The sequence below is a fragment of the Tursiops truncatus genome, chromosome 6, assembly GCF_011762595.2.
Source record: "Tursiops truncatus isolate mTurTru1 chromosome 6, mTurTru1.mat.Y, whole genome shotgun sequence".
Lineage (NCBI taxonomy): Eukaryota > Metazoa > Chordata > Mammalia > Artiodactyla > Delphinidae > Tursiops > Tursiops truncatus.
In genome coordinates, this window is record NC_047039.1 from 102,610,718 (window position 1) to 102,632,494 (window position 21,777).

At 54.7% G+C, this 21,777-nt stretch overlaps 1 protein-coding gene across 4 annotated transcripts in view; it reads left to right on the forward strand.

Moving 5' to 3' along the window:
* The window catches only part of DAB2IP (DAB2 interacting protein), a 194,313-nt gene that overhangs the window by 23,647 nt on the left and 148,889 nt on the right, over positions 1-21,777 (forward strand). Inside the window, exon 1 of one of the 4 annotated variants that reach the window (XM_073806521.1) lies at positions 132-459. The exons of 1 other annotated variant lie outside the window; for it this stretch is intronic. In XM_073806521.1, the coding sequence (XP_073662622.1) occupies positions 357-459 (103 nt within the window). In that variant the 5' untranslated portion in view covers positions 132-356. Of the gene's footprint in view, positions 1-131; positions 460-607; positions 1,051-1,455; positions 1,682-21,777 lie in introns of those variants that run through there. 2 more of the 4 variants (XM_073806528.1, XM_073806527.1) reach the window with 2 other exon arrangements.

Here is a 21,777-nt window from a genome sequence, read left to right on the forward strand (position 1 = left end):
TTCCTCCCGCCCTCCCGCCTCCCGAGGCAGGAATGCGAAGGATCAGCTTTCAGCAGCGCTGCGGCTGCCGTTCCGGGGAGCTCCCAGTGCAGGCCTTTCATGAACTGTCGAATTAACTGGTTCTGTCCGTCCAACTGGGAGAGCAGCTCTTGCTAAAAATAGCGTCCTGCCCAGCACGACCTACGCTCGCCAGGAGCCGGCCGCGACAGTCCCACCCCACCGGGAGTCCCCACCCCGGGCCTGGCCCACGTCCCACCCCCGAAACCGAGACCGAGGCCGCGGGCACAGCGTGGTCCCCACAAGTGCCGCGGAGGGTGGAAGGCCCGCGGGCCGAGGAGCGGCCGAGGCCGTCCGGCATGGGAGCCCGCGGCGCGGCCTCCCGCGCGCTCGCTTGGGCCTCCCTGCCGCTGCTGGGGCTTCCCGCCGGCGCGCTCTGCAAGGACACGCTTTACTGCCGAGGTAAGGCCGGGCCGCAGCCGGCGCGCCTCTCGCTTTTCCCAGGCACTTGCTGGCGCCTCTTTCTCCTTCCCCACCCTGGGTCCGTGGCGGGGGGGCGGGGCCGAAGGAAGGTGAACGCCGGCGTCGGAACCCAAGCAGGGCTTGGGGAGAAGAGTCAGGCGCTCTCTGCAAGCTCATCTTTGGTTCGCAAAAAGTCGCAGTCTCGCCACCTCTTTTGAGAAGCCTTTGCCTCCCCTTGGCCTCAGTCTTCCTATCTGGATTATGGGACAGTAAAATCGTCCAGCTTTAATTTTGACTGTGACCCCAAGAGAAGTAGGGGAACCTGCTGAAACGGATCGCAAGCATTCTGGAGATGTTTGCCCGAACCCAGATGGGGTGGAGAATTTGTTGATGGAAGGGCTGGAGGTGCCCTCCCTGTGACGCCCCCCAGACTCCCCCCCCGCCACCGCCGTCCTCTCCCGGCGCTCTGGACCTAGCATCAGCCCACGGCCCCCGCGGGTGGAGATCAAGGGGAGACGCACAGCAAAGTTTAAGAGGTCACCGGACGCGCGAAGATCCTTGCGGGAGAGGAGAGTGTGGAGTGGAAGAGGGGTGAGTTGCAGCCCACTCCTCAGTCTGGTATCTGCATAGTCCCTGGGCTAAAGCTGGGATTTTACCTTTGAAATCCCGGGAAAAGAGCGCAGTCCGGCCACACAGAGGGGCTCAGCAAGCTAGCTGAGCCGGGGAAGGGGAGTGGGCGTGTGGACCGGCCCAGATCCGGGGCAAAAGAGGGGACCAGGAGCCTGTGCCGCGAACCGAGGGGATCTGCGCTGCCCAGTCCAGCCGGCGCGGGGAGTAGTGGGGTCGACTGGCCAAACAGGTGCGCTCCCTCCCCTCCCCTCCCCGCCTCCTCTCTGTCCGGGCCCAGCGGGCGGAGCTGCGGGTGCCGGGGCCTGCGATTGGCGGGGCTGGGCTGGCAGAGTGGCCGGGGGAGCCCGGGAGCCCAAGCACCGCGGCGCAGGCGGAGGCGCGGAGCCGGCCAGAGCGCGCTACTGCGGGGTCCGCCGCCTGCCTGGCGGGGTCCAGCGCCTGCCTGGCCGGCTCCGCTCCGCTGCGCCTGGCTGGCGCTACTGAAACTTTCGTGCGCCCCGCGACCTCGCCGCCTCGTGACTCTGGCCCTGTGCTGCTCGGGCTCCGGTGCCTTTGGGATGGCAGAGCCCAGCGGCCAGGCTGGCGAGTAAAGGTAAGAGCTAGGCCCCCGCGAGTCCGTATGAGGGGGCCTCGGGGTCTTGCGGGGGTCCTAGAGGGATCCGGGGTTCGAGGGGACCTGGGGACCCTGATGGGTGGTATAGTGGTGCCTGACTGAGGAGTGGGCTGCGACTTTGCTTTACCCACCCCTCTTCTACCCTGCAGCCCCCTATGCTGCGAGGATCTTTGCGTGGTGCGTTGACCCTTTAAACTTTCCTGGGCGCCTCTCTAGACAGCTGGGTCCTTGGGAGAGAACCGCGCGGTGTTACAAGGAAGGCAGCCCCAGCTGGGGCTCGCAGCCGGTGGGGGTTGGCTGGGGGCTTTCTGCAGCCTCCCAACCCTAACAATTCCAAGTTGTCTCCCCAAACCTCGGACCTTCCTCATCTACTCCTGGGGGTTGATGTTTGGGCAGCCACTCCTCTGTGGCCAGAGCCAGGCACCCCGGGGCACCCAAGTTTTGGGTGTTGTTTTGTTCGACCAGTAGCCACTCCTCAATTTTCAGGGGGGCGGGGTTATTGAAGTGAGATCTCTCTTCTGTTTCCTGGGCTGCCTGGAACCCTACCCTCCAGAAAACATCTTGAGCAAGCAGAGTGGGAACAGGGACCAAAGCCATCTAGGTGCCAGTCCCCAGCCTCGTAGGAACACCGTGGGCTTTTCTTGTTTCTGAACGGTCTATTCTTTTGAGCTGTCTGGCTTGAGTCATATGGAAACTGCGCCTCTCCTCTCCTGCCCTCTTTTGCTACTTAGGGGGGTAATTAATTTTGATTGAGGGTGGATAGGCAGGTAGCTTGTCACAGGTTTGTGGTATGAGGATCATCCTTTTTAATGATCATCTTTATTTCCCCTCAATGTCAAAGCCAAATGCCTTTCTGTTTTCTTGACCTAAGACGGTACACCTGAGAGTTAAAAGCATACTAAACACAGGCTTTGGAGCCCAGAAAAACCCAGCCCTGCTGTTCATTAGCTGTGTGTCCTTGGACAGGTTTCCTAACCTCTCTGAGCTCAAAGTTCCCACCCCAGGGGGATGTGGTGAGGCTTTTGTGAGGTTAGGCATGGAAAGCATCTGGCTCATAGGACAACAGCCTTGGGCTGCCCGTCTGCATCCTGGAGCTTGGGCCTTCTTGCTGCCTGAGGGACCCAGGCCCTTTGTGACTCAGTTTCCTCTCCTCTCAAAAGTTGGTGTGGACCAGCCCCTCTTAACCAGCCTTTCTGAGAAAAGTAGGCAGATGCACATACTCTCCAAGGCATGTGATTTCACTGGGTTTGTAAGCCTCCGATTTAAGACAGCCCCATCCATCCCCCTCCTTGTCATGAATTATTCGGAAGATATAAGGCCTTCTGTCTACCACTGATCTCTTCCCATCCCATTTGGATGCCTGGTGGTTATGGTTGCAAATATCAGGGAAGTGCAAGTGCACTAATTAACCAGCACGATAGGGAGAGGGGCTGACCTGTAGAACCTGGCCAAAGTCACCTTCAAGATCATCTAGCTACCCCATCCCTATTCTTCCTTCCCCGAAGCTGCATCTCCACCTGGAGAGCATCTAATCTTTTTTGCTGGGATCCTTGAGTGGCAGCCCACTAGGCAGCTGGTTTCATGATTGGGCAACTCCAGTCTGTTAAAAAATTCTTCCTGTTTGGAGTAGAAATCTGTGTCCCTGTTACTTCTACCCACTGGTTCTAGTACAACCCTTCAGGCATCTCTTATTGGCTCAATTATTCACTGTGGTCCCCTGATGCCTGGCATTCTGTTCCTTCCCTGAGGCGTTCAACACACTGAACTGAGCCTGGCAATGATCACAGCACCATTTATTGAGTGTTTATTATATGCCAGGTCCTGTACTGAGAGCTTGTACAGATACTATTTCTGTGCAGCCTTAAGGCAGCCCCATGAGGTGGAATCTTTTCTTATCCTCATTTTACATATGAAGAAACAGGTTTAGAGAGGTTAAGAGACGTACCCAAGGTCATACAACACATAAGGAGCTAGGCTGCGTCCCAAAGCTAGCATCTGCCTTTATCGTTACTTCTGTCCTGTGCTGGCATGCGTGTCCACTGTGCCCACACACTGTGTGTGTGTGTGTGTGTGTGTGTGTGTGTGTGTGTCTCAGTCTGTGGTGTTTGCTGGCAGTGCTTTTCTCACAATTACCTGGCGCCCCTATTAAAATGCAGATCTTTCGCCTCTACTCCAGACCTAGGAATCTGCACTTTTTAAAACTCCCCAGACCATTCTCACGCACAGCACAGTCTGAGAACCACAGCCCCAAGGTATGCTTAGGGAAAGAATGTGGCATGTGGGTTCCAGGAGATCTGAATTCAAGTCTTGTTTATTTATTGGCTGCTCTGGGTCTTTGTTGCTGCGCACAGACTTTCTCTAGTTGCGGTGAGCGGGAGCTACACTTCGTTGTGGTGCGTGGGCTTCTCATTGCGGTGGCTTCTCTTGTTGCAGAGCGTGGGCCCTAGAGCGCGTGGGCTTCAGTAGTTGTAGTACACTGGCTCAGTAGCTGTGGCTCGCGGACTCTAGAACACAGGCTCAGTAGTTGTGGCACATGGGCTTAGTTGCTCGCGGCATGTGGGATCTTCCCGGCAGGGCTCGAACCCGTGTCCCTTGAATTAGCAGGCGGATTCCCAACCACTGCGCCACCAGGGAAGCCCTTGGCTTCACTCTTTTGAGCTGGTTACTTTCCCTTCCTGGGACAAGATGTTATACCCCCAGTATACGGGGTGACTGCTGTCTGTGATGGGCTGTGGAAGGCTCCTGGGTGGATGTCACGCATTATGGGGCAGGCCCTAGGAAGACAGAGTGCCCTGGTGAGGCCTCTCCTGCCACAGTGGATGTGCATGGCCCTACTCGTCACCCCTCCCCCCACCCCCATCTCCCCAGACATCTGGCCTCTGCTTTCTAGAAGCACTGGTGCACCTTGGATGAAGCCTTGGTGCTGAGATTTCTCAGCACAGGTGATGGGGAACCCGGACAGGTGGGCAGGACTCCCCTCCACACACACCCCTTCCTCCTCCACGGCCCCATGATGGCCTCTGATCTCCCAGACAGGAAGTGCTGTGCTCCAGCTTCTTGGGGAGGGGAGTGGGGTAGGTCTGCCGTGTGTGCATTGGTGTTTTGTTTTTTTTTAAATATATTTATTTATTTATTTTTTAGTTGCGTTGGGTTTTCGTTGCTGTGCACGGCCTTTCTCTAGTTGTTGTGAGCAGGGGCTACTCTTCGTTGCGGTGCATGGGCTTCTCTTGCTGTGGAGCACGGGCTCTAGGCATGCGGGCTTCACTAGTTGTGGCTCGTGGGCTCAGTAGTTGTGGCTCGCGGGCTCTAGATCACAGGCTCAGTAGTTGTGGCGCACGGGCTTGGTTGCTCCGCGGCATGTGGGATCTTCCTAAACCAGACCTCGAACCCGTGTCCCCTGCATTGACAGGGGATTCTTAACCACTGTGCCACCAGGGAAGCCCTGCATTGGTGTTTTAAATCCAGTGGAAATGCATCCTTTCCCTGGAGGGCTGCTCTGCTGGTCCGTGGGCAGCTCTAGAGAAACAGCTGAGCTGCGGCTGGCTGGGTAGGGCTGGTGCCAGGAGGGGTGTGGGGTACGGGGATCGCCTGCACCGGCCTCGGCTGGGTCCCAGTCCCAACCTCCTAGCCCTGCTGTACACAGAGCACTTGTTTCACCTTTATCCTGTTTGATCTCCTGAAAGCACCGAATTAGTAAACATCCATTCTACGGAAGAGGTCATTGGAGTCCAGGAAGCTACAGTGACACGTCCAAAGCTCTACCATCTGGGTGCATGGGGGAGATGGTAAAGTCAGAACTTGAACCCAGGCCCCTTGACAATAAGCACAGGTCTTTTTCGCGCTGCCTCCCACACCTCATTGTTTTCTGCCCCACCTGGTCGTGGCTTTGGTGCCAGAGTCCTCGCCCGGATGCTGGAAGACCTGGGTTCTGACTGGGCCACCACTGGGCTGTGTGATCCTGGGCAGGGCTGGTCATCCCTTAAAACTTTAGTTTCCTTGTCTAGAAAGGGTGGGGGGTGTTTGGTTAGATCTCTGAGATTCCTTCCAACCTTGACATACACAGGTTACCTTTTTTGTTTTTTTGCATTTCCGGGGGCAGGGCGTGGGGTTCCATGATGGGCTCGGGGCATGGGTGAGTTGTGGGTGGGGTTGGAGAGCAGAGTGCTGCCCTGGGGCTGGTTATGAAACCAGTTGGAAGGGCGTTTGTGGGCTCAGTGTCCGGGGCCCTTGGGGAGCTGGGGTGCAGTGGGGGGGCAGCAGGAGGGTGCCCGGGGCAGAGTGAGGTGGATTACTCTGAACACTGCAGGAGGGTGATGGTGGGAATGACTGGGAGTGTGGATGGGAGCTGAGGGGGAGCTGGGGCCCCAGTAGAGCCCCTCTCTCAGCCCAGGACAACCCTGGCCGAGAGCCCAAGAGAATGTCATAGTCTCTCATCTCCCTCCTGAGCCACTGCATGTCTCTCCATGGGGCGTCCCCAGCCTTCCTTGAATCCACCCCCTCCCAACTGGAGTCTGTGTCAGGACTGGGGGCTTCCAGTGGCCTGTTCTCCATGCCCAGGGCGGGCTCCCAGCAGCCTGGCTTCGTAAAGCAGGCCCTTGTCAACCGCGGCCTCTGCCAGCCACCTGCCCTCAGCTCCCCGTCCATCATGCCTCCTTTCCCCTCCCTGGGGGTGGGGCTCCCTGTCACCCTCCCACGGGATCAAACCCATGCTCTCTGTCCTGGCCATCAGGGCCCCAGGCCTCCTCCCACTTCCCTGCCTGCCTCTTCTCTCTCTGTTCTTCAAGCTCCAACTGTGACTCCTGTATGTTCTCTCTCAACCACTGCTTCATTGCCCAATTCTAACTGCCCCTCTGGGACTGGCACAAATGTCACTTCTGCTAGTCTCATCGCTAAGGGGGAGACATCCCCCTGTGCGGTTCTGGTTTGTAGCTCTTACCAACTCCCTTGCTTCACACTTTGTCATCAGCTTGTCCATCTCCAGAGATGGATTCTGAACTTCTTGAGGGCAAGGCCTGGCTTTATCTCTCATCTCGGTGCCCACGGAGTGGGTGGGGCCTGGCGAGGGCCTTCCTTGGTCTAGTAAACGCTCGTAAAGCCTTGTAGAGTTGGACTGGCTTGCAATCGGGCTTGGTTTTTATGCTCCTGGCTCAGAGCTTTTTGCCTGCACCCCGCTTCCCCACGCAAACAGGTGGGGGTCCTGTCTGTCTGGGCTCTGGGTTAAGCTAGCTCCAGCCAAGGGATGCACGGAGGGATGGCTTTGGTTTTTGGAAAGACTTTCTGCCTCCTTTGGCTCATTCTTGCTATGTGAGAAAGTCTGTTCTGGCTTTGTGGCATCAAAGACAGAGAGGCCTGGAACCAGGTCTGAAAAGGGTACCTTGTCAGCTCCCCTGCCTGCAGGCTGTACTTCAGGTCTCAAAGCAGCAGAGCCAAGATTCATCTGATTCTCTAGAATTCAGAAGAGAGTTTGTAAAGTATTTACAAAGGGTCTGCAAGGTCATGTGGATTGTGTTGGGGGCCCAGAGACATGGCGCCAGAGGCACCCAGGGATTCCCTTGACTTTTCTAGGGATGCGCAGTTCTTTGCAGTCAGAATCTCCAGGGAAACTGTCTGTCCCTGCGTTCAGCGAGGGCTTTTGAACCAGGAAGAGGCTCTCCATCGTGACGGCTCCCCATTCAGAATGAGGCTCTTGTGTTGGGGTCATTTTCCCCGCTAGTATCATTTGCTGAGAGTGAACTCAGGCAGTAGCAGGTGGGCGAGGAGGGACCAAGGAGAACAGGCTTTAGTCAACACCCACACAGCTGGGCCAGGTGACCGGGGAGGAGCTCTCTATCCCCAAGGAGGGAGCTCCCATCTCCTTGTAGGTCACGGTGGCTGTTGAAGACCCATCTTGGAGTAAGGTTCAAGGAATGCTGGAGGCAGAGAAGTGAGATCGATGATAGTCTGGGTTTAGGTTCAGATGCTGCCCAAGTCCCTTGCCCGATTAGAGGCTGGCAGGGGCCCTTGAAGTCCTGTCACCTCCCGTGCTGCCCTTGTTACTGAATGTCCTGCTCGCTTTTGTTTTCTCAGTTTACCTGTCTCCACCCCTGCCTCTGCCCCTGGACCGAGCATCTTAGCACAGGTGCCTCAGGGTTGACTCCTCTGGGCCACCGTAGGTCGCACCTCCTCAGAGGGGGAGGGGAGGGAGCATGGAGGTAAATGAATAAGTAAATGAGTGATGGTCCTTCTCAGCATCTTTGGTGACCCTGTCTGACTGTCACTGGCTGGAGAATATGTGACAGCTGAGTCCACCAGGAAATGGCTGTCTGACGGGAGCAGTGAGGACCCAGCCAGACATAATGGAAGCTGGCTCTGGATGGAGCCGCGATCTCGGAGCCTTTCCCATCCATCAAAGCTGGCGCTGCTTCCGCGAGGAGAGAATTCCCAAAAGGCTCCGCTGGCCCCCTGATAGGGATCTGCAGGGTGTGTGAGGGATTTGCTTTTCAGCCAGGATGTGGGGAGTTAAAAATAGGCATCCTAATCCCTCGGGTCTGTGTCAGACTTGAGGCTGCTCAGGGCCCTTCGGCTCCATTATCTCACTCGAGTGGCTTGAGCCGCTGACGTGGGTGGAGGTCGGGCTGCCCATTTTATGAAGGAGCATGTGGCGGCATGCGCACAGTTTCTGCTTGAGGCTGTGCTCTGTATTTGGTGGCAGAACCTAGGTCTGTTCCCTGGGCCCCTGCGAGGAGCCCAGTTAAAGTCTAAAGTCCACAGGCTACAGGAGGGAAGGGGGTTGATTGAAACAATAGCGGTAGATTACTAAGCGAAGCAGCAGCAAGGAAGACGCAGGCTGGATCAAGGCCCCAGGGCTTGGGGGGCAGTGGGAGGCTGTACGTGCTGGAGCGGGAGTGTGTGGGGAGGTGGGGGTGGTGATGAGAGTGAAGCACAGAAGTACCATCGAGACCCCAAGTCGGACCCCTTGAATGTCATAATAAGGCGCGTGAACATGATACTGTAGGCAACGAACGGGGAGCCATTGAGGATTCCAGAGCGCAGCAGTTAATGCTTTATCAAAAGTGCCGTGTGATGGCGTGCTCCCCCGGCTTTGCTATGGGTGTCTTGTTATGGTGTTTGGTAGAGCAGATTTTTTTTGCCGGGGCGGGGAGGGGGCGGGGATTTTTTTTTTTTTTGGCTGTGCCACGCGGCATCTGGGATCTTAGTTCCCCAGACCGGGGATGGAATCCGTACCCCCTGCAATGGAAGCGTGGAGTCTTAACCACTGGACCACCAAGGAAGTCCCGGTAGAACAGATTTTTATTTAAATCTTCAGAAGACACCCTGTCCCTCCCCACATCTCCTTCTGGAACCTGTACTGTAGAGGAGGGAGACTCATTTTCTGCTGCCTCTGGGTTCTGGAGCAAAGTCTATATCTGGGTTTCTCTGCTTCTTCCTGTTTCCAATCTAGGTTCTCCTGGTTGTCCGTCTATCTGTCCTTGCCGTGGTTGGAGGAATTAAAGGAGAGGGAGGAGGCGGTGGCTGAAGTTGAGGGAAGGCTCTTCTCTCCTGGCCTGATTCATTGAAACTTTTACAGGCTGCGCTAGTGCCTCCTTGCCCCTGGCAAGCTCCCAGACCACCAGGCTCTCCTTCCACACATTTTAGTGCCCTTTGTCCTCTAAACCATACCTTTATTAGCTCTTTGCTCTTTCCCCAGATAGGGGGAGACCCTGGTGGGCAGGATGGGAGATAAACCAGATCTCTCAGACCGTTGAAAATCTGTCGTCCGCCCATTTTAGAGTTGGGCAGACAGAGGCCTGGGTTTGCTGGCACTCACACCCGATCTCCAGCCCTGTCTTGGGCTTTGGCTGCAACACTGTTGTGCTTTTCAGAGCCACTCTGCTTCTGAGCTCCAAGCGCAGGGATTCCCAGCTCTGTGTGAATCCTGGTTCTGCAGCCTTGGCCCCTCCTGGGGCTGGGAGCCAGCAGCGCCAAGCCTGCGGGTTCCCGGCGAGGGCTCTTGGCGTTGTCTTAGTCACAGGGATGAGATCACTACTCACCTCGGGATGGGGGAGGATGCCAAGGTTTGGGAACTTTCACTCTGAGCCACTTGTCGATTGTGTGTGTGTGTGTGTGTGTGTGTGTGTGTCTGTATAAGAAAAACAAACCTGTGGGTTGGGACTTTGTACTTGGCCTGTGAACTGTGGACCTGGAAGCTGCTGGGCCATGACAAGCTCCTGGACTCTGCCGTCTCACAGATTCCAGGAGAGTGGCTCTGTGTCGAGACAGCTTGAACCTGGTTTTAGCGTTTGTTCTGTCTCATCCTGGCTCTGTGCAAGAGGCAGGACCTCCCTGGGCTGTAAAAATCATTCCTGGCAGCTCACACTTTCTGAGTACTTCCCATGAGCCAGGATCTGGGCTCAAGACTTTCCCAGGATCAGCCCCTTTGATTCTCACAACAGACCTGCGAGGTCCTGTTATCATCTCCATTTTGCAGATGAGGAAGCTGAGGCCCAGAGAGGAGGTCACCCAGCTTGGACAGGGCAGAGGTAGAGTTTGAATGAAAATCTTCCCCACTCCACAGCTGGAGGTGTCAGTCACTGTGCTTCTCTGCCCTCCAGCTGCTGGGCTAATTCCTGTGGGATTGTGGAAGCATAAATACCAAGAAATTAGGTGTGATTAAGCAAGTAAGGAGCAGGAAAGGGGTGAATGAGGAATCCTAGATTGCCATCATCCCCCACATTCCCCGTCCAGCACTGGCCACGAGCAGTCAGAGATGGGGAACAGAGGAGAGCAGGTACGGCTGTATCCAAGCTCCAGGAGGAAAGGGCACATTAAGCCATTCCTGGCCTGTCTCTTTCCAACCCCTGTAACTGTTGGCTTTTTTGATGTTAATTCCTTTCCTATCCTCCCCTGCCCCCCCCTCCCCTCCCGGAAGGTGCCTTTAAGGCAGGATGGTTGCTGGGGTCGTTTCCCTTTGAGTGGAGTGACCAATACTGTGTTGATTCAGATTTGGAACAGGGGTCTGTTGTTGGCTGCTGAATCCTGGGCTTGGGGTGGGAGGTGGGGAAAGAGGCAAGCAGCTTGTTCCCACCCCAGAGGGGCCTGGTATTTTGGAGAGGCTAAGGGTAGGGGCTAGTCTGGGGTCCATTAAACAGACCTGGATTGGAGTCCTAGCTGCTCCACCTACCAGCTCTGTGGCCTTGGACAAAGGTACCTCACTTCTCTGATCCTCAGTGTTCTCATCTGTCAATTTGGAATAATAATAATCCTTACCTGCTAGGGTTGTTGTTAGGCTAAAACTAGACATGGAGCCAGGGAACACAGTACAATGTCTGTGCCTTGTAAACATGTAACAAATGCTAGTGGTTTTGTTCTTACTTATCACTATTTGCATTATTGTTACTGAGGACCTTCTCAGTCAGCTTTACATTGGTCTTGGGATACTCTGGCCAATGCCCTTTCCAAACTTACTGCCTCTGGGAAGGCAGTTTTGGGTATGGAAAAGTCTGATATAAAGAGACTATATGAATCACTTATTTATTTTTTCTTGTAAAGATACAGGGTGACTCAAATCCACCAAACAAAAAGGTTTTTGAATGTGGGTTTTTCAGTGAGCTACAGGGATGAATAGAGAAAAGGTATGATAGAGGAAGAGATTTCTTTAAGATGCTGGAAATGCACAGCATTCACATTACACTAGAGCTTGTTTTTGCTGGTTAAGTTGCTGAGGTGAGTGTATGCTGAAGCAGCCCTGCTGGGTGAAGGGGGTGGGTGGAGAGATTCAAACCAATGTGAGGTTCGGCTCCCCCCTCCCTCCTGTGAACCTCCGGGGTCCACTCCTAGGGAGAAAGCATGCCCAGTCTTGGAGAGGCCACAGGTTGGTGTGGGGAGGGTGACATATCAGGGGGGCTTCCTGGAGGAAGTGGTGCTGGAGGCGGCTGCCCTGGTTTCTGCAGACAGGATTGCAAAATCACTTCTCCCAAGCTTGCCTGGGTCTCTGTGGCAGCCCTGCAGCCCCGTCAGCTGGGAGGCCCCAAGCCTGGCAGTCAGGACACTTGGGGAGGAGCGGGGGGTGATGTCCAATCCTAGCTCAGTTTCCCCCTTTAGACCTGTACATCCCTAGAGCCCCTTTATCTTGGGCACGCCATTAAAAAGGCAGAGGAAGGGTATGGATGAAGATTTGGGTTTGAAATCAGAGCTCAGTTTGTCACTTCCATCGTGTGCCCTCAGGCAAGTCATTTCACTGCCTGTGCCTCAGTTTTCCCATGTGTCATACGAGCATAATAGTGACCACGTCACCGAGTTGTTTTGAGGCGTCGGTGAGGTAATGCAGGTAAAGTGCTTATCACAGAGCTGGCTCCGGGTAAGTGCCTGTCATTAAAAACTGCTGCCTGCCTGCTGTTGTTTTTAGCTTGGGACACACCTCTTTGCCCTCGCCTCCCCTCCGCCAGAGATCCTGTTGTTGACATCCTCCTCACTAACTAGTGCAGGGATTTTAAGTATTTATATCCTTGCTGGAATTTCTCTTTGCATTGTCTAGTTAATTACCTAATTGAATGGAGGCAAACAATTTCACTTCCTTTCCTTTGCAAGGGCAGGAAATGGCCGGTGCCTTCTTTTCTGTGATTGAGATGATTATTGAAATATCTGATGATGAAGATGACAACGCCTTCCCGCCTTCAGAGGTCTGCTCCCTCTTAGACTAGCTTAATGGGCCCCATAAATCAAGCTGCAGCCACGTGCTCGGGAAACATACATCTTGTTGAGGATGTTGATGGTTTGGCCGCTGTTTCTTTGGGTGCCAGCATGCTGTTTGGGTACCTTCTTGCCCGTTCCCGGAAGGATGGTTGATAAGACTTCTTTTTAAGTATTCAGAACTAACGACCTGTGTACATACTTGGGGAGGACTGGCCGATGGAGTATAAATCAAAACCAAGGCGTAGGGAGAAGGTGTCACATGGCAAGGAATCCCTGACTCTAAACACGTTGCTGGTGTTGGTGGCGTTGGGTTCTGCCCTGCCCCTCGTGGCTCTGGGGCGGAGAAGTGCTGTGGTTAAGGGCATGGGTTCTGTTTCTTCTTTTGGCCGCACCTCGTGGCTTGCAGCATCTTAGTTCCCTCACCAGGGATTGAACCTGGGCCCCAGCAGGGAAAGCGCCGAGTCTTAACCACTGGACCGCCAGGGAATTCCCAAGGGCATGGGTTCTGAACTTGATGTCCTGGGGGCTTCCAGTCCTTGCCCTGCCACTCAGTAGCTGCATAAATTGGCATAGTCATTTAACTTGTCCTTGGCTCTGAAGTGAGGGGGGTATAATAGATCCTGCTTCATAGGAATTGTAAGAATTGTTCTACACGTATGCCAGCACACGGTAAGTACTCAGACAAGTAAGCCATTGTTTTTATTTAAGGATCTTAAAAAATCCCTTACTGTGTTCTTTACCCCAAGACCCTCCCCATTTGTTTTACCTCATTCTGTCCAGATAACAACCAGAACCAGCATGCCCAGGCTTCTCCCACCTCTGGGCTCCTGCTGGCCAGTCCCCTCTATTTGGAATGTCCCTGCCTTTGCCCTTCCTTGTTCTTCAGAACGTATCTCAAGCACTGTGCCCTCCGTGAAATGTTCCTAGAGCTCCCACCCCACCAGCCAGTCCCCCTTAAATGCCTTACTATATCCTTGTTAGGCCTTTTGTCTGCAACTATTGTTGGCCCAGGTATGTCCCATGGAATGGCAGTCTGGAGGATACTTTGTAAAAAAGGAGTTTTGGGAAAGGCTGCATACTTGATGCCCATTTGTACAGTACCAACCCACAGTGGCAATTTTAAAGGCTCTGAGAAGTTCTGCAATTCAGAAATCTGTCGAACTTTGTTTGCCCCAGAACTCTTCAAACCTCTGACCTTAGGACACTTTCTTCCTGGAATAACTATTGACAAAGCTTTGTGACCTTCTTGGAGGATGTAGTGTTGTAGACATCTATATAGTAGTTTGATGGTATCTCCCCATTTGACAGTCAAGGAAACCAAGTAACTGGCCCCAGGTAAACCTGTGTGTGTTTCCATCAACTCCTGGATCAAGTGGCAGGTCCTTTATGTGGGTGTTCAGGGCCAGGTGGCAAGGAAGGGCTGGCTGTGACCTGCTCTCAAAGAGCATTTGGCCTTGTTGAGGGAATGAGATGGACACATGAAACAGAGGTTAACTGCCAAATCCTGCATCCCTGAGCCTGTGTGTAACAGGAGCCCTGGCGCAGTCCGCATCCCTGCCCAAGGAAGGACACGAGAGTCAAATGTCCTCTGTGAACCCAGCACTGTCCCCAGCGCCTGGGACCCCGGAACTCGGCCCCACCTGCCTCCCCCAGCGATCCCCATGGGTTCCATGACCCCACAGTGCTCTGGTCCCGCGGGGGCACAGCTGAGGGAGGGGAGAAGAGGCAGCAGAGAAGAGAAGAGCCTTCTGTTTATCGATGCACAGTCTCCCCTTCCTTTCTGGGGAAAAAAATGCTCTCTTTCTGATTCCTCTTTTATTATGGGAAATTCTCAGGGGAGCCGTTACCTGACAGTGGGAATTATCTACTGTCTTTATTCTAGTGCCTGTCTGCCTAAATTCCTTCTTGGAGTAATTGCTTTTGGTGATTCAGAGCTGCTGAATATTGTTTTAGGAGAGGGTGCCGGTGCAGAGGCAGGGGGATGCCCACGAATGTGTTTTCAAGGGTGTTGTGGGCGGCCAGCGGCGCTGCTGGTGGTGGTGAGGGTGGTGTGGTAGATGATACAGTTATTGCCTTTGAATTGGTCCCCTCTCATACTGACAGTGCACGGGTGGCACGGGAGCTCACTTGACTGTGGAACTGGGGCAGGTTTACTGTAGGAAAAAGAAGAGCTGAAAGGCAAGTGTCAGATCTGATGGGTTTGGTCAGCCCTCACCTTGGGCGTTTAGTCCTGGCCATTGGCCCCAGCCTGACCCTGACCCTGGCTGTTGTCATGTGGCCTCCCGGAGGGCCAGGGAGAAAGTGGCGACTCCTAGGAGAGCCTTGAAGGAGAGCAGCTGCTGTGAATCGGCCTGCCCGTCCCTCTGGGCAGCCTGAAGTGCTGGCCCTGGACCCTGCTGCCTGGGGCACTGCTGTCCCCTGGGAGGGGAGGGCAGGTCAGGGTGCCTGCTTAGTGGGATGCTGGGAAGGGCATGAAGGGAGGATCTCAGCGCGGGACTGGGAGGTTTACCTGCTCAGTGGATAAAAAGGCAAGTGTGGGCATTTCCTCCCAGGAACGGCCCCCAGCAAATGCCCAGAAAAGGCCCGATTTCAAATGAGTGAGTGTTCTAGACGCGGAAGGGAAAGCCTGGGTTACAAGTTTCCTCAGGTTTCTCACCTGGAGCTTATATGGGCGGGGGCCGGGGGCAGCATGGTACAGGGGCTTCAGTGGAATCTCTCCACCCCCCCACCCCTCCCTCACCCAGGGAGAAGGAGGGTCCAGCCCCAGAGGTGGCCTGTCCTTTGTCTTAACCACTGCCCTCCCCCGCTCCCTCCGTGAGACCTGGACACTGCAACTCCCTGCCTGGGGGTCACATGGCATTTTCCTCCCCATTTTACAGATGAGGAAGTCGAGGCCCAGGGTGACCTGTCCAAGCTCCCACCGGACTCCCAGTCTCCTGACTCCAGGTCCAGGACCCCTGGGGGCTGTAGTGGGGGGGTTGGGAGGCTTAGCATCAGCCCATCGGAGGAGGGGATGAGCCCTTTGAGGGGAGAGTGGTTTCTCTTGTTCCATCACCATCTTAGTTGGAGTTGGTTCTATGACTGGTTCCTTGAGTCTGTGTAACCATCTGTTAGACTGGGAAACTCCTGAAGGACAGGGACCCTTTGTCACCCTGGAATCACCCCTCAGTGCCCAGCTTGGTGTGTGTGTGTGTGTGTGGTCAGCTAGGGGTCTTTCAGGCATAAGAGGCAAAGATCCCATCAAACTGGCCAAATTTAGAGGGGTGTTATGGGCTCACATATCCACAGAACCCAAGGAAGTGCAATACCGTAACTGAATGAGTTAGGCCGTGATATCTGTTTCTCTCCTCTCACTCCACCCAGTTCTAAGCTGTTTCTCCACTGCAGTGGGAGTGGAGGAAGTGGGTCCCCAGGGAAGATTGGGGCACTGGCCTCAGAAGAAGAGGGAGCAAACACAGGCAAAAACAACAGAAAGCCCAGAGACACGATGCACATGTCATGAATGGCTGGTAAATTCAATGGATTTTTGTAGACACTTTTTTTTTTTCCTCCAAAGAAGGAATTTACATTGGAGGCACATCATATCCTAGAACAAAACCAAGCAGACCCTGGGCCCTGAGAAGGGTCCGAAGCCACAGCTTGGCTCAGCAGGAAAGAGCGGCATAATTGATTAGGGAAAGGGGTCTGCGCCTCGCTGGGAGAGGCAGGGTCTGCATGTGCTCTGAGGGCCCGGGTGCCATCCCTTGTTGGGTCTGGGTTTTGGTGTTATAGGTGCTTTTTTGTTTGTTTTTTTTTTTGGCGGTACGCGGGCCCCTCACTGTTGTGGCCTCTCCCATTGCGGAGCACAGGCTCCGGACGCGCAGGCTCAGCGGCCATGGCTCACGGGCCCAGCCGCTCCGCAGCATGTGGGATCTTCCTGGACTGGGGCACGAACCTGCGTCCCCTGCATCGGCAGGCGGACTCTCAACCACTGCGCCACCAGGGAAGCCCTATAGGGGCTTTTAAGGTTTGAAAACACCTGGGTTGAAACTAAATAATGTCGAAAGACTCCTCCAAACTTCAAAAGACCTAATACGTGTGCTTGGAAGCCCTTTCTGGCCATACATAATACTGTCCTACGGAACCGACAGGTAAATTGTAATGAGATAGGACATGATGAGGGGTGATGGTTGGAGGCTGTGGTTCCTGGCACTCTGAGGCTCCAGGGAGGCCTTCTTGTCCTCTGACTGTGGCATCAGTGAGCTGCACGGCTCCTGCCTGCAGGGGCACATACTTATTGAGCGCCTACCATCTGCCAGGCACTGTTTTAGTTTGAGTGCTTAGTGTTTATCACTGTTTACCGGGTTGAGAACTGGTATGATTTTAGGAGCTCCTGTAAACCGCCTCTGGTGCCTGAAATTCCACCATTAGTGGTTGATTTCTTTGGGTTAAACATTGCCCTTACTAGCTTAGGTGCTAGGTACTAATGGGATACTGAATGTGTGTCTCATTGATCTCTAAGCCCTATTTGGGTTGCAAGTTATTATTTGAAAGTGTGGAGACAGAGGAGTTAAACAGGGGACCCGGATAGGACATCGGGCTGGTGGTGGAAGTCAAGATTTGCACGTTGTACGTCACTGTGCCTACCCCACCCTGGGTGCTAAACTTAGCAACCGTCAAAGATTTTAGTCATCAAATCGTTTTTAGCGGTCATTGTTTTCCAAGTTTGGATCCTAGAGAACAAGAACTAAAGGTCCTTCCCGCCTCTGGCCCCCCGCTGCAGCCTTCCAGGTCCTTCCGCTCAGATGGGCGGCTCCTACTGTGGCCGCCGCGGCCAGCTGCTAGAGGAAGTTGCCGGAGCCGCCCTCCCACTCTTCCCAGCTGGAAGAACAGTTGTCTGCCCCTACCTGGTCACCTTCTGGCCCCTAGGAACCCCTTCCCCAATGACAATAGCCGCCACTGACCAGTCAGCAAACGCTGACCCTCCCCCCGACCCCGTACAGTGGTTAAAAGTATGTGTGAGATCTAGAGTCCGATTGGGTTCAAGACCAGCTGGGTGACTATACCACTCTTTGCTGACTTTCCCATCTGTAAAATGGGATAACAGTACCATCCCCCAAAGGATTTATGCAGGTGTCATTGAGATAGATGATCACATCCCTAGTTCAAGACCTGGCACATGAAGGAAACTCTACATGGGATCTTTTTTTTTTTTTTTCTCTTTGCCACGCCATATGGCATGTGGGGTCTTAGTTCCCCGACCAGGGATCGAACCCGTCTTAACCACTGGACTGCCAGGGAAGTCCTGATACATGGGATCTTTGATGATTATAATATCATTACTGTTCGGGGCCTCAGCCAGCCTTCCCACGGTGGGTACCAGCCTCCAGCTGCCCGACTCTTGCCTTCCCAGACACTGCACCTCCTGGCCCTTTGCATGTAGATGCCTTCTGACCCTCGGAGGGTCCTACCCTGGCTACCCTCCTCTGACCTGGGAACCCCATTCACGCTCAGGGTGTCAGCTACCCCCGAACCTGGACTACTTCCAATCCCGACGGTAAGTCTCTCGCTCTAATCCTCCCTCCAGAGTTCCAGATGGAGAAGTGATTTTTACCAGATGTTCTGAAGGCACATCAACTGGTCTAACATGGAAATCCTGTTCCTTCCACTAAAACCACTTCCTCCCACCCCTAACCACCCCTCCCCCAGCCCCGACTTCCTGCTTTCAGGTGAAGGCTGCGCTGGCCAGGCCACCCGGGCTGGGGAAGCCCTGCCTGGTGCCTCCCCTCCTTTCCCTCCTTCCTCCTTCGTGAAAGACCAGTAGTTCCCTTGGCCACTGGTTCCTACCTCCATCCCTGCCCCCACTGTCCACTAGGCGATGCCCCAGCCACTGCCTCCTGCTTCCCCCTGCACCCCACCTCCAGGGGACCTTTCTAAACCCAGGTCTGATGGAGTCACTCCCTCCCCAGAGTGCGAGGGGCCTCTGCTTGCCCATCTCTCTGTTGGGAGGTAATATTTCCACTTCTCAGAGCCGAGGATGCCGGTGGATTGAGCAGTGGTGTGAGTGAAAGCAAAACAGAGGTGGACGAACTAATAATTAACAGATGTCAATTGTTAATAGCTTCAAAGTACCACCAGGGCCCCAGCCCCACCCCCAGGCGGGAGGAAAGCTCACAGTCACTTGACCCCGTGGACGAGATTGATTCCCAGCCAGCTCGGGACAGGGTTGACTGAGAAAGTGACAGGTACCGTGGGGTGTGTGTGGGGAGGGGGGGCGGGGTAAGTCCCATTGCCAAGGCCCCTGGGCTTTGACTGACCGATTCCCAGGGGTCTTCTTGGGACGAAGACAGTGGCTGCTGAACTGAAGAGGAAGATCAGATGGGTAATGGGGAAGAACCATGATCCGTCCGTAGTCCCGGTTCCCCAGTTTGATCCAGACCCAGGCTGCCGTCCTCTCTTCTGGGTGATTGCAGGATGCTTCTAACCGGACTCACGCCTTTGTTTGCTCTCCTACAGTCTGTTCTTTACTTAGTCACTAGAGTGCGTGTGGTTTTTTTAAATTTAAGGTAGATTGGTTCAAGTTGCTCTCACTTCCCACCGCTCTGGGAGCCACGTGTAACCTGCCCTTGGCCCTGACGTCTGGCTGGCCTGTCCCGGCTCACCTCCCCTTCCCCGTTCTCACCACTCTTCAACCTCGCTGGTCTTTCCTTTGGTTTTGTCCACCTCTGGTCCCCTCTCCTCCTTGGAATGTCCCACTTCAGCTCTCACCTGAAATGACCTTCCTCCGGGACCACGTGTCTCATCGAGGGTGACCTTTCCCGCGATCTGTTAGTCTCTGCCTCAATACTTGTTTTTTCCTCTCTAGCGTGCATTACAGTCTTAACTTCCATGTGTGTATACGTGTGCGTGCGTGCGTGTGTGTGTATTGATAGTTTTTTGAATGCTTGTTTTCGTTTGTTTCACAGGACAGAAAGCCCAGGAGGACAGGCTCTCTGTCTGGCTTTTTGCCATTAGCATTTGGCTGTTTCTGGTACATAGTAGGTCCTCAGTAAATATTTGTCAGATGAACGCATGGATGGGTAAATGGAGGCCTCAAGAGAGGCAGACCCTTGGCTAGGGTGACCAGCCGTCTCGATATGCCCAGGACTGGCGGCGGGGGGAGGGATTTCCCAGGACATGGGACTTTCAGTTTTAAAACCACTATAGTTGCAGGGAGACCAGGATGAACTGACACCCTGCCCCTGCCCAAGTGTCCATTCCTGGAGGACTGTGATTTTCGAGGTCCAGATGCTTTTTAATGTTCACAGTCTTTAGAAGGAGTCCAGGCAGGTGCATTCCTAAGGACAGTGTGTGGGGGAGGGCACAGGGGCTGCCGGGCAGGTGGGCTGCCACTCCCCACCTGGCTGCTCTCGGCCTCACCTGAGCTTCATGCTGTCCCTGTTAAGCTTGTGACCACAGCTCCTCTCGCCCCGTCTTTGCAGAGGAGATTGACTTGACACGCCTGAGGTCAGCTCCAGATGGCCAGGCCAGGGGCCTTGTTCCAACAGCATGGCTGGACCCCACTAGGGCTGCCATAAAAAATACCACAGGTGGGGCTTCCCTGGTGGTGCAGTGGTTGAGAGTCTGCCTGCCGATGCAGGGGACACGGGTTCGTGCCCCGGTCCGGGAGGATCCCACATACTGCGGAGTGGCTGGGCCCGTGAGCCATGGCCGCTGAGCCTGTGCGTCCGGAGCCTGTGCTCCGCAACGGGAGAGGCCACAACAGTGAGAGGCCCGCGTATCGCAAAAAACAAAACACAGACAGGGTGGCTTAAACAATAGAAATTTATTTTCTCATTGTCTGGAAGCTAGAAGTCCAGGATCAAGGTGTCGGCAGGGATAGTTTCCTTTGAGGCCTGTTCTCCTTGGCTTGCAGGTCGCTACCCTCTTCCTGCCTGTTCACCTGGTTGTCCTCTGTACACGTGGGCCCCTGGAGTCCTTTTGTGTATCCAGTTTCTTCTTGTAAGGACACCAGTCAGATTGGACTATAGGCCCCACCTCGATGGCCTCGTTTTAGCTTAATCACCTCTTTAAAGACTTTATTTCCAAACAGTTACATTCTGAGGTACTGGGGGTCGGGGCTTCAACGTGTGAATTTTAGGGGAACACATGTTGGCCCATAAGTCACCCTAGGCCTGAGTGACCACCTCCAAATATGACCTCGAGGGTGGTGGTGTCAGGCCAGTGGAGCTTCACCCAGGGCAAGAGGCCTCCTCTTCTTGGGGGCTGGAGGACCCCAAGGGTAGGTTGTCAGCCTAAAGGCTTGGAGTTTTTTTCACCTCCACACTGTTCAGCTTTTTCTATTCCTTCCACATTTGCAAATTCTCTCAAGAGAGAAACTGTTGGCGGTTCTCTCCCCTGCCTGGGGCCAAGCCAGGTTGGCTGGTTTTGTCTGGACCGTAGTCCCAGCCTCCAGCCTCAAAGCTTGGGGGTTCCCTCCTGGTGCAGCCAGCCCCCTGCTTACCTCAGAGCCCCATCCTCCCTGAAGCAGCTCTTCCAAGCCGAGTCCGTGGCTCCCTGCCTCTGTGCCCCAGCCCTAGCCAGCCTGCCTGGAGCTGGAGTCCTGTTCCTGGCGGCCCCAGGACTCGGTCAGCACCTGGCACACTGGAGGAATCACAGGGTTTGAGGAAAAGAGAAGGAAGGCACCTTAGGAGCGGTCTGGGGTGGCCGCTGAGAGCGCTGGAATAGACTGTCTACAGCCAAGTCCAGGCTGTACCGCTCACTAGGTGACCTTGGACAAGTCAGGTCACTTGTCTGAGCCCCGGTTTACTCCTCTGTAAAATGGGGAAGTGGTAATAACTACCTGCCGGGATTGCTGAGAAAGTGAAATGATAGGAACTCATTTGGAGGATTTCACATGGTGCCAGCCATGTAGTAAGCGCCCCACGAATGTTAATTTCTGTCATTTGGGGACCTAGTGGGTTTGGAGAAGAGTGTGCCTCTGTGACAGGCCTTCCTGGGCGGCCCCGAGGCTTATCATTTCCTGCCCCACCAAGGGCATGGGTGGGGGCCGAGGGAGAGGGGGCCCCGGCTTTGCCACCCAGCCCCTCTGTGATGTGGCTGTGTCCCTCACCTCCTCTAGGCTTAACTGTCCCTGCTGGTCACGATACGGATGAACCCTTACAGGCTATGGCCCTTTCCCAGGTCCCTGGACAGCTCAGTAGCCATACAACACCCTGGGAGACAGGTACTGTTATATTTTCCCCCCTATTTTGCAGAGGAGGAAGCAGACGCTCAGAGAGGTGCAGTCATTTGCTCTGGGTCACACAGCGGGTGGCTACAGAGGCAACTGGGCTGCCTCCAGGGTGGCTGGTCCCTGAGCCCCCTCGGTGCTGAGGCGTGGGTGTGGGCTCTGGGGCTGTTTGGGCTGACAGGATGGCAGGATC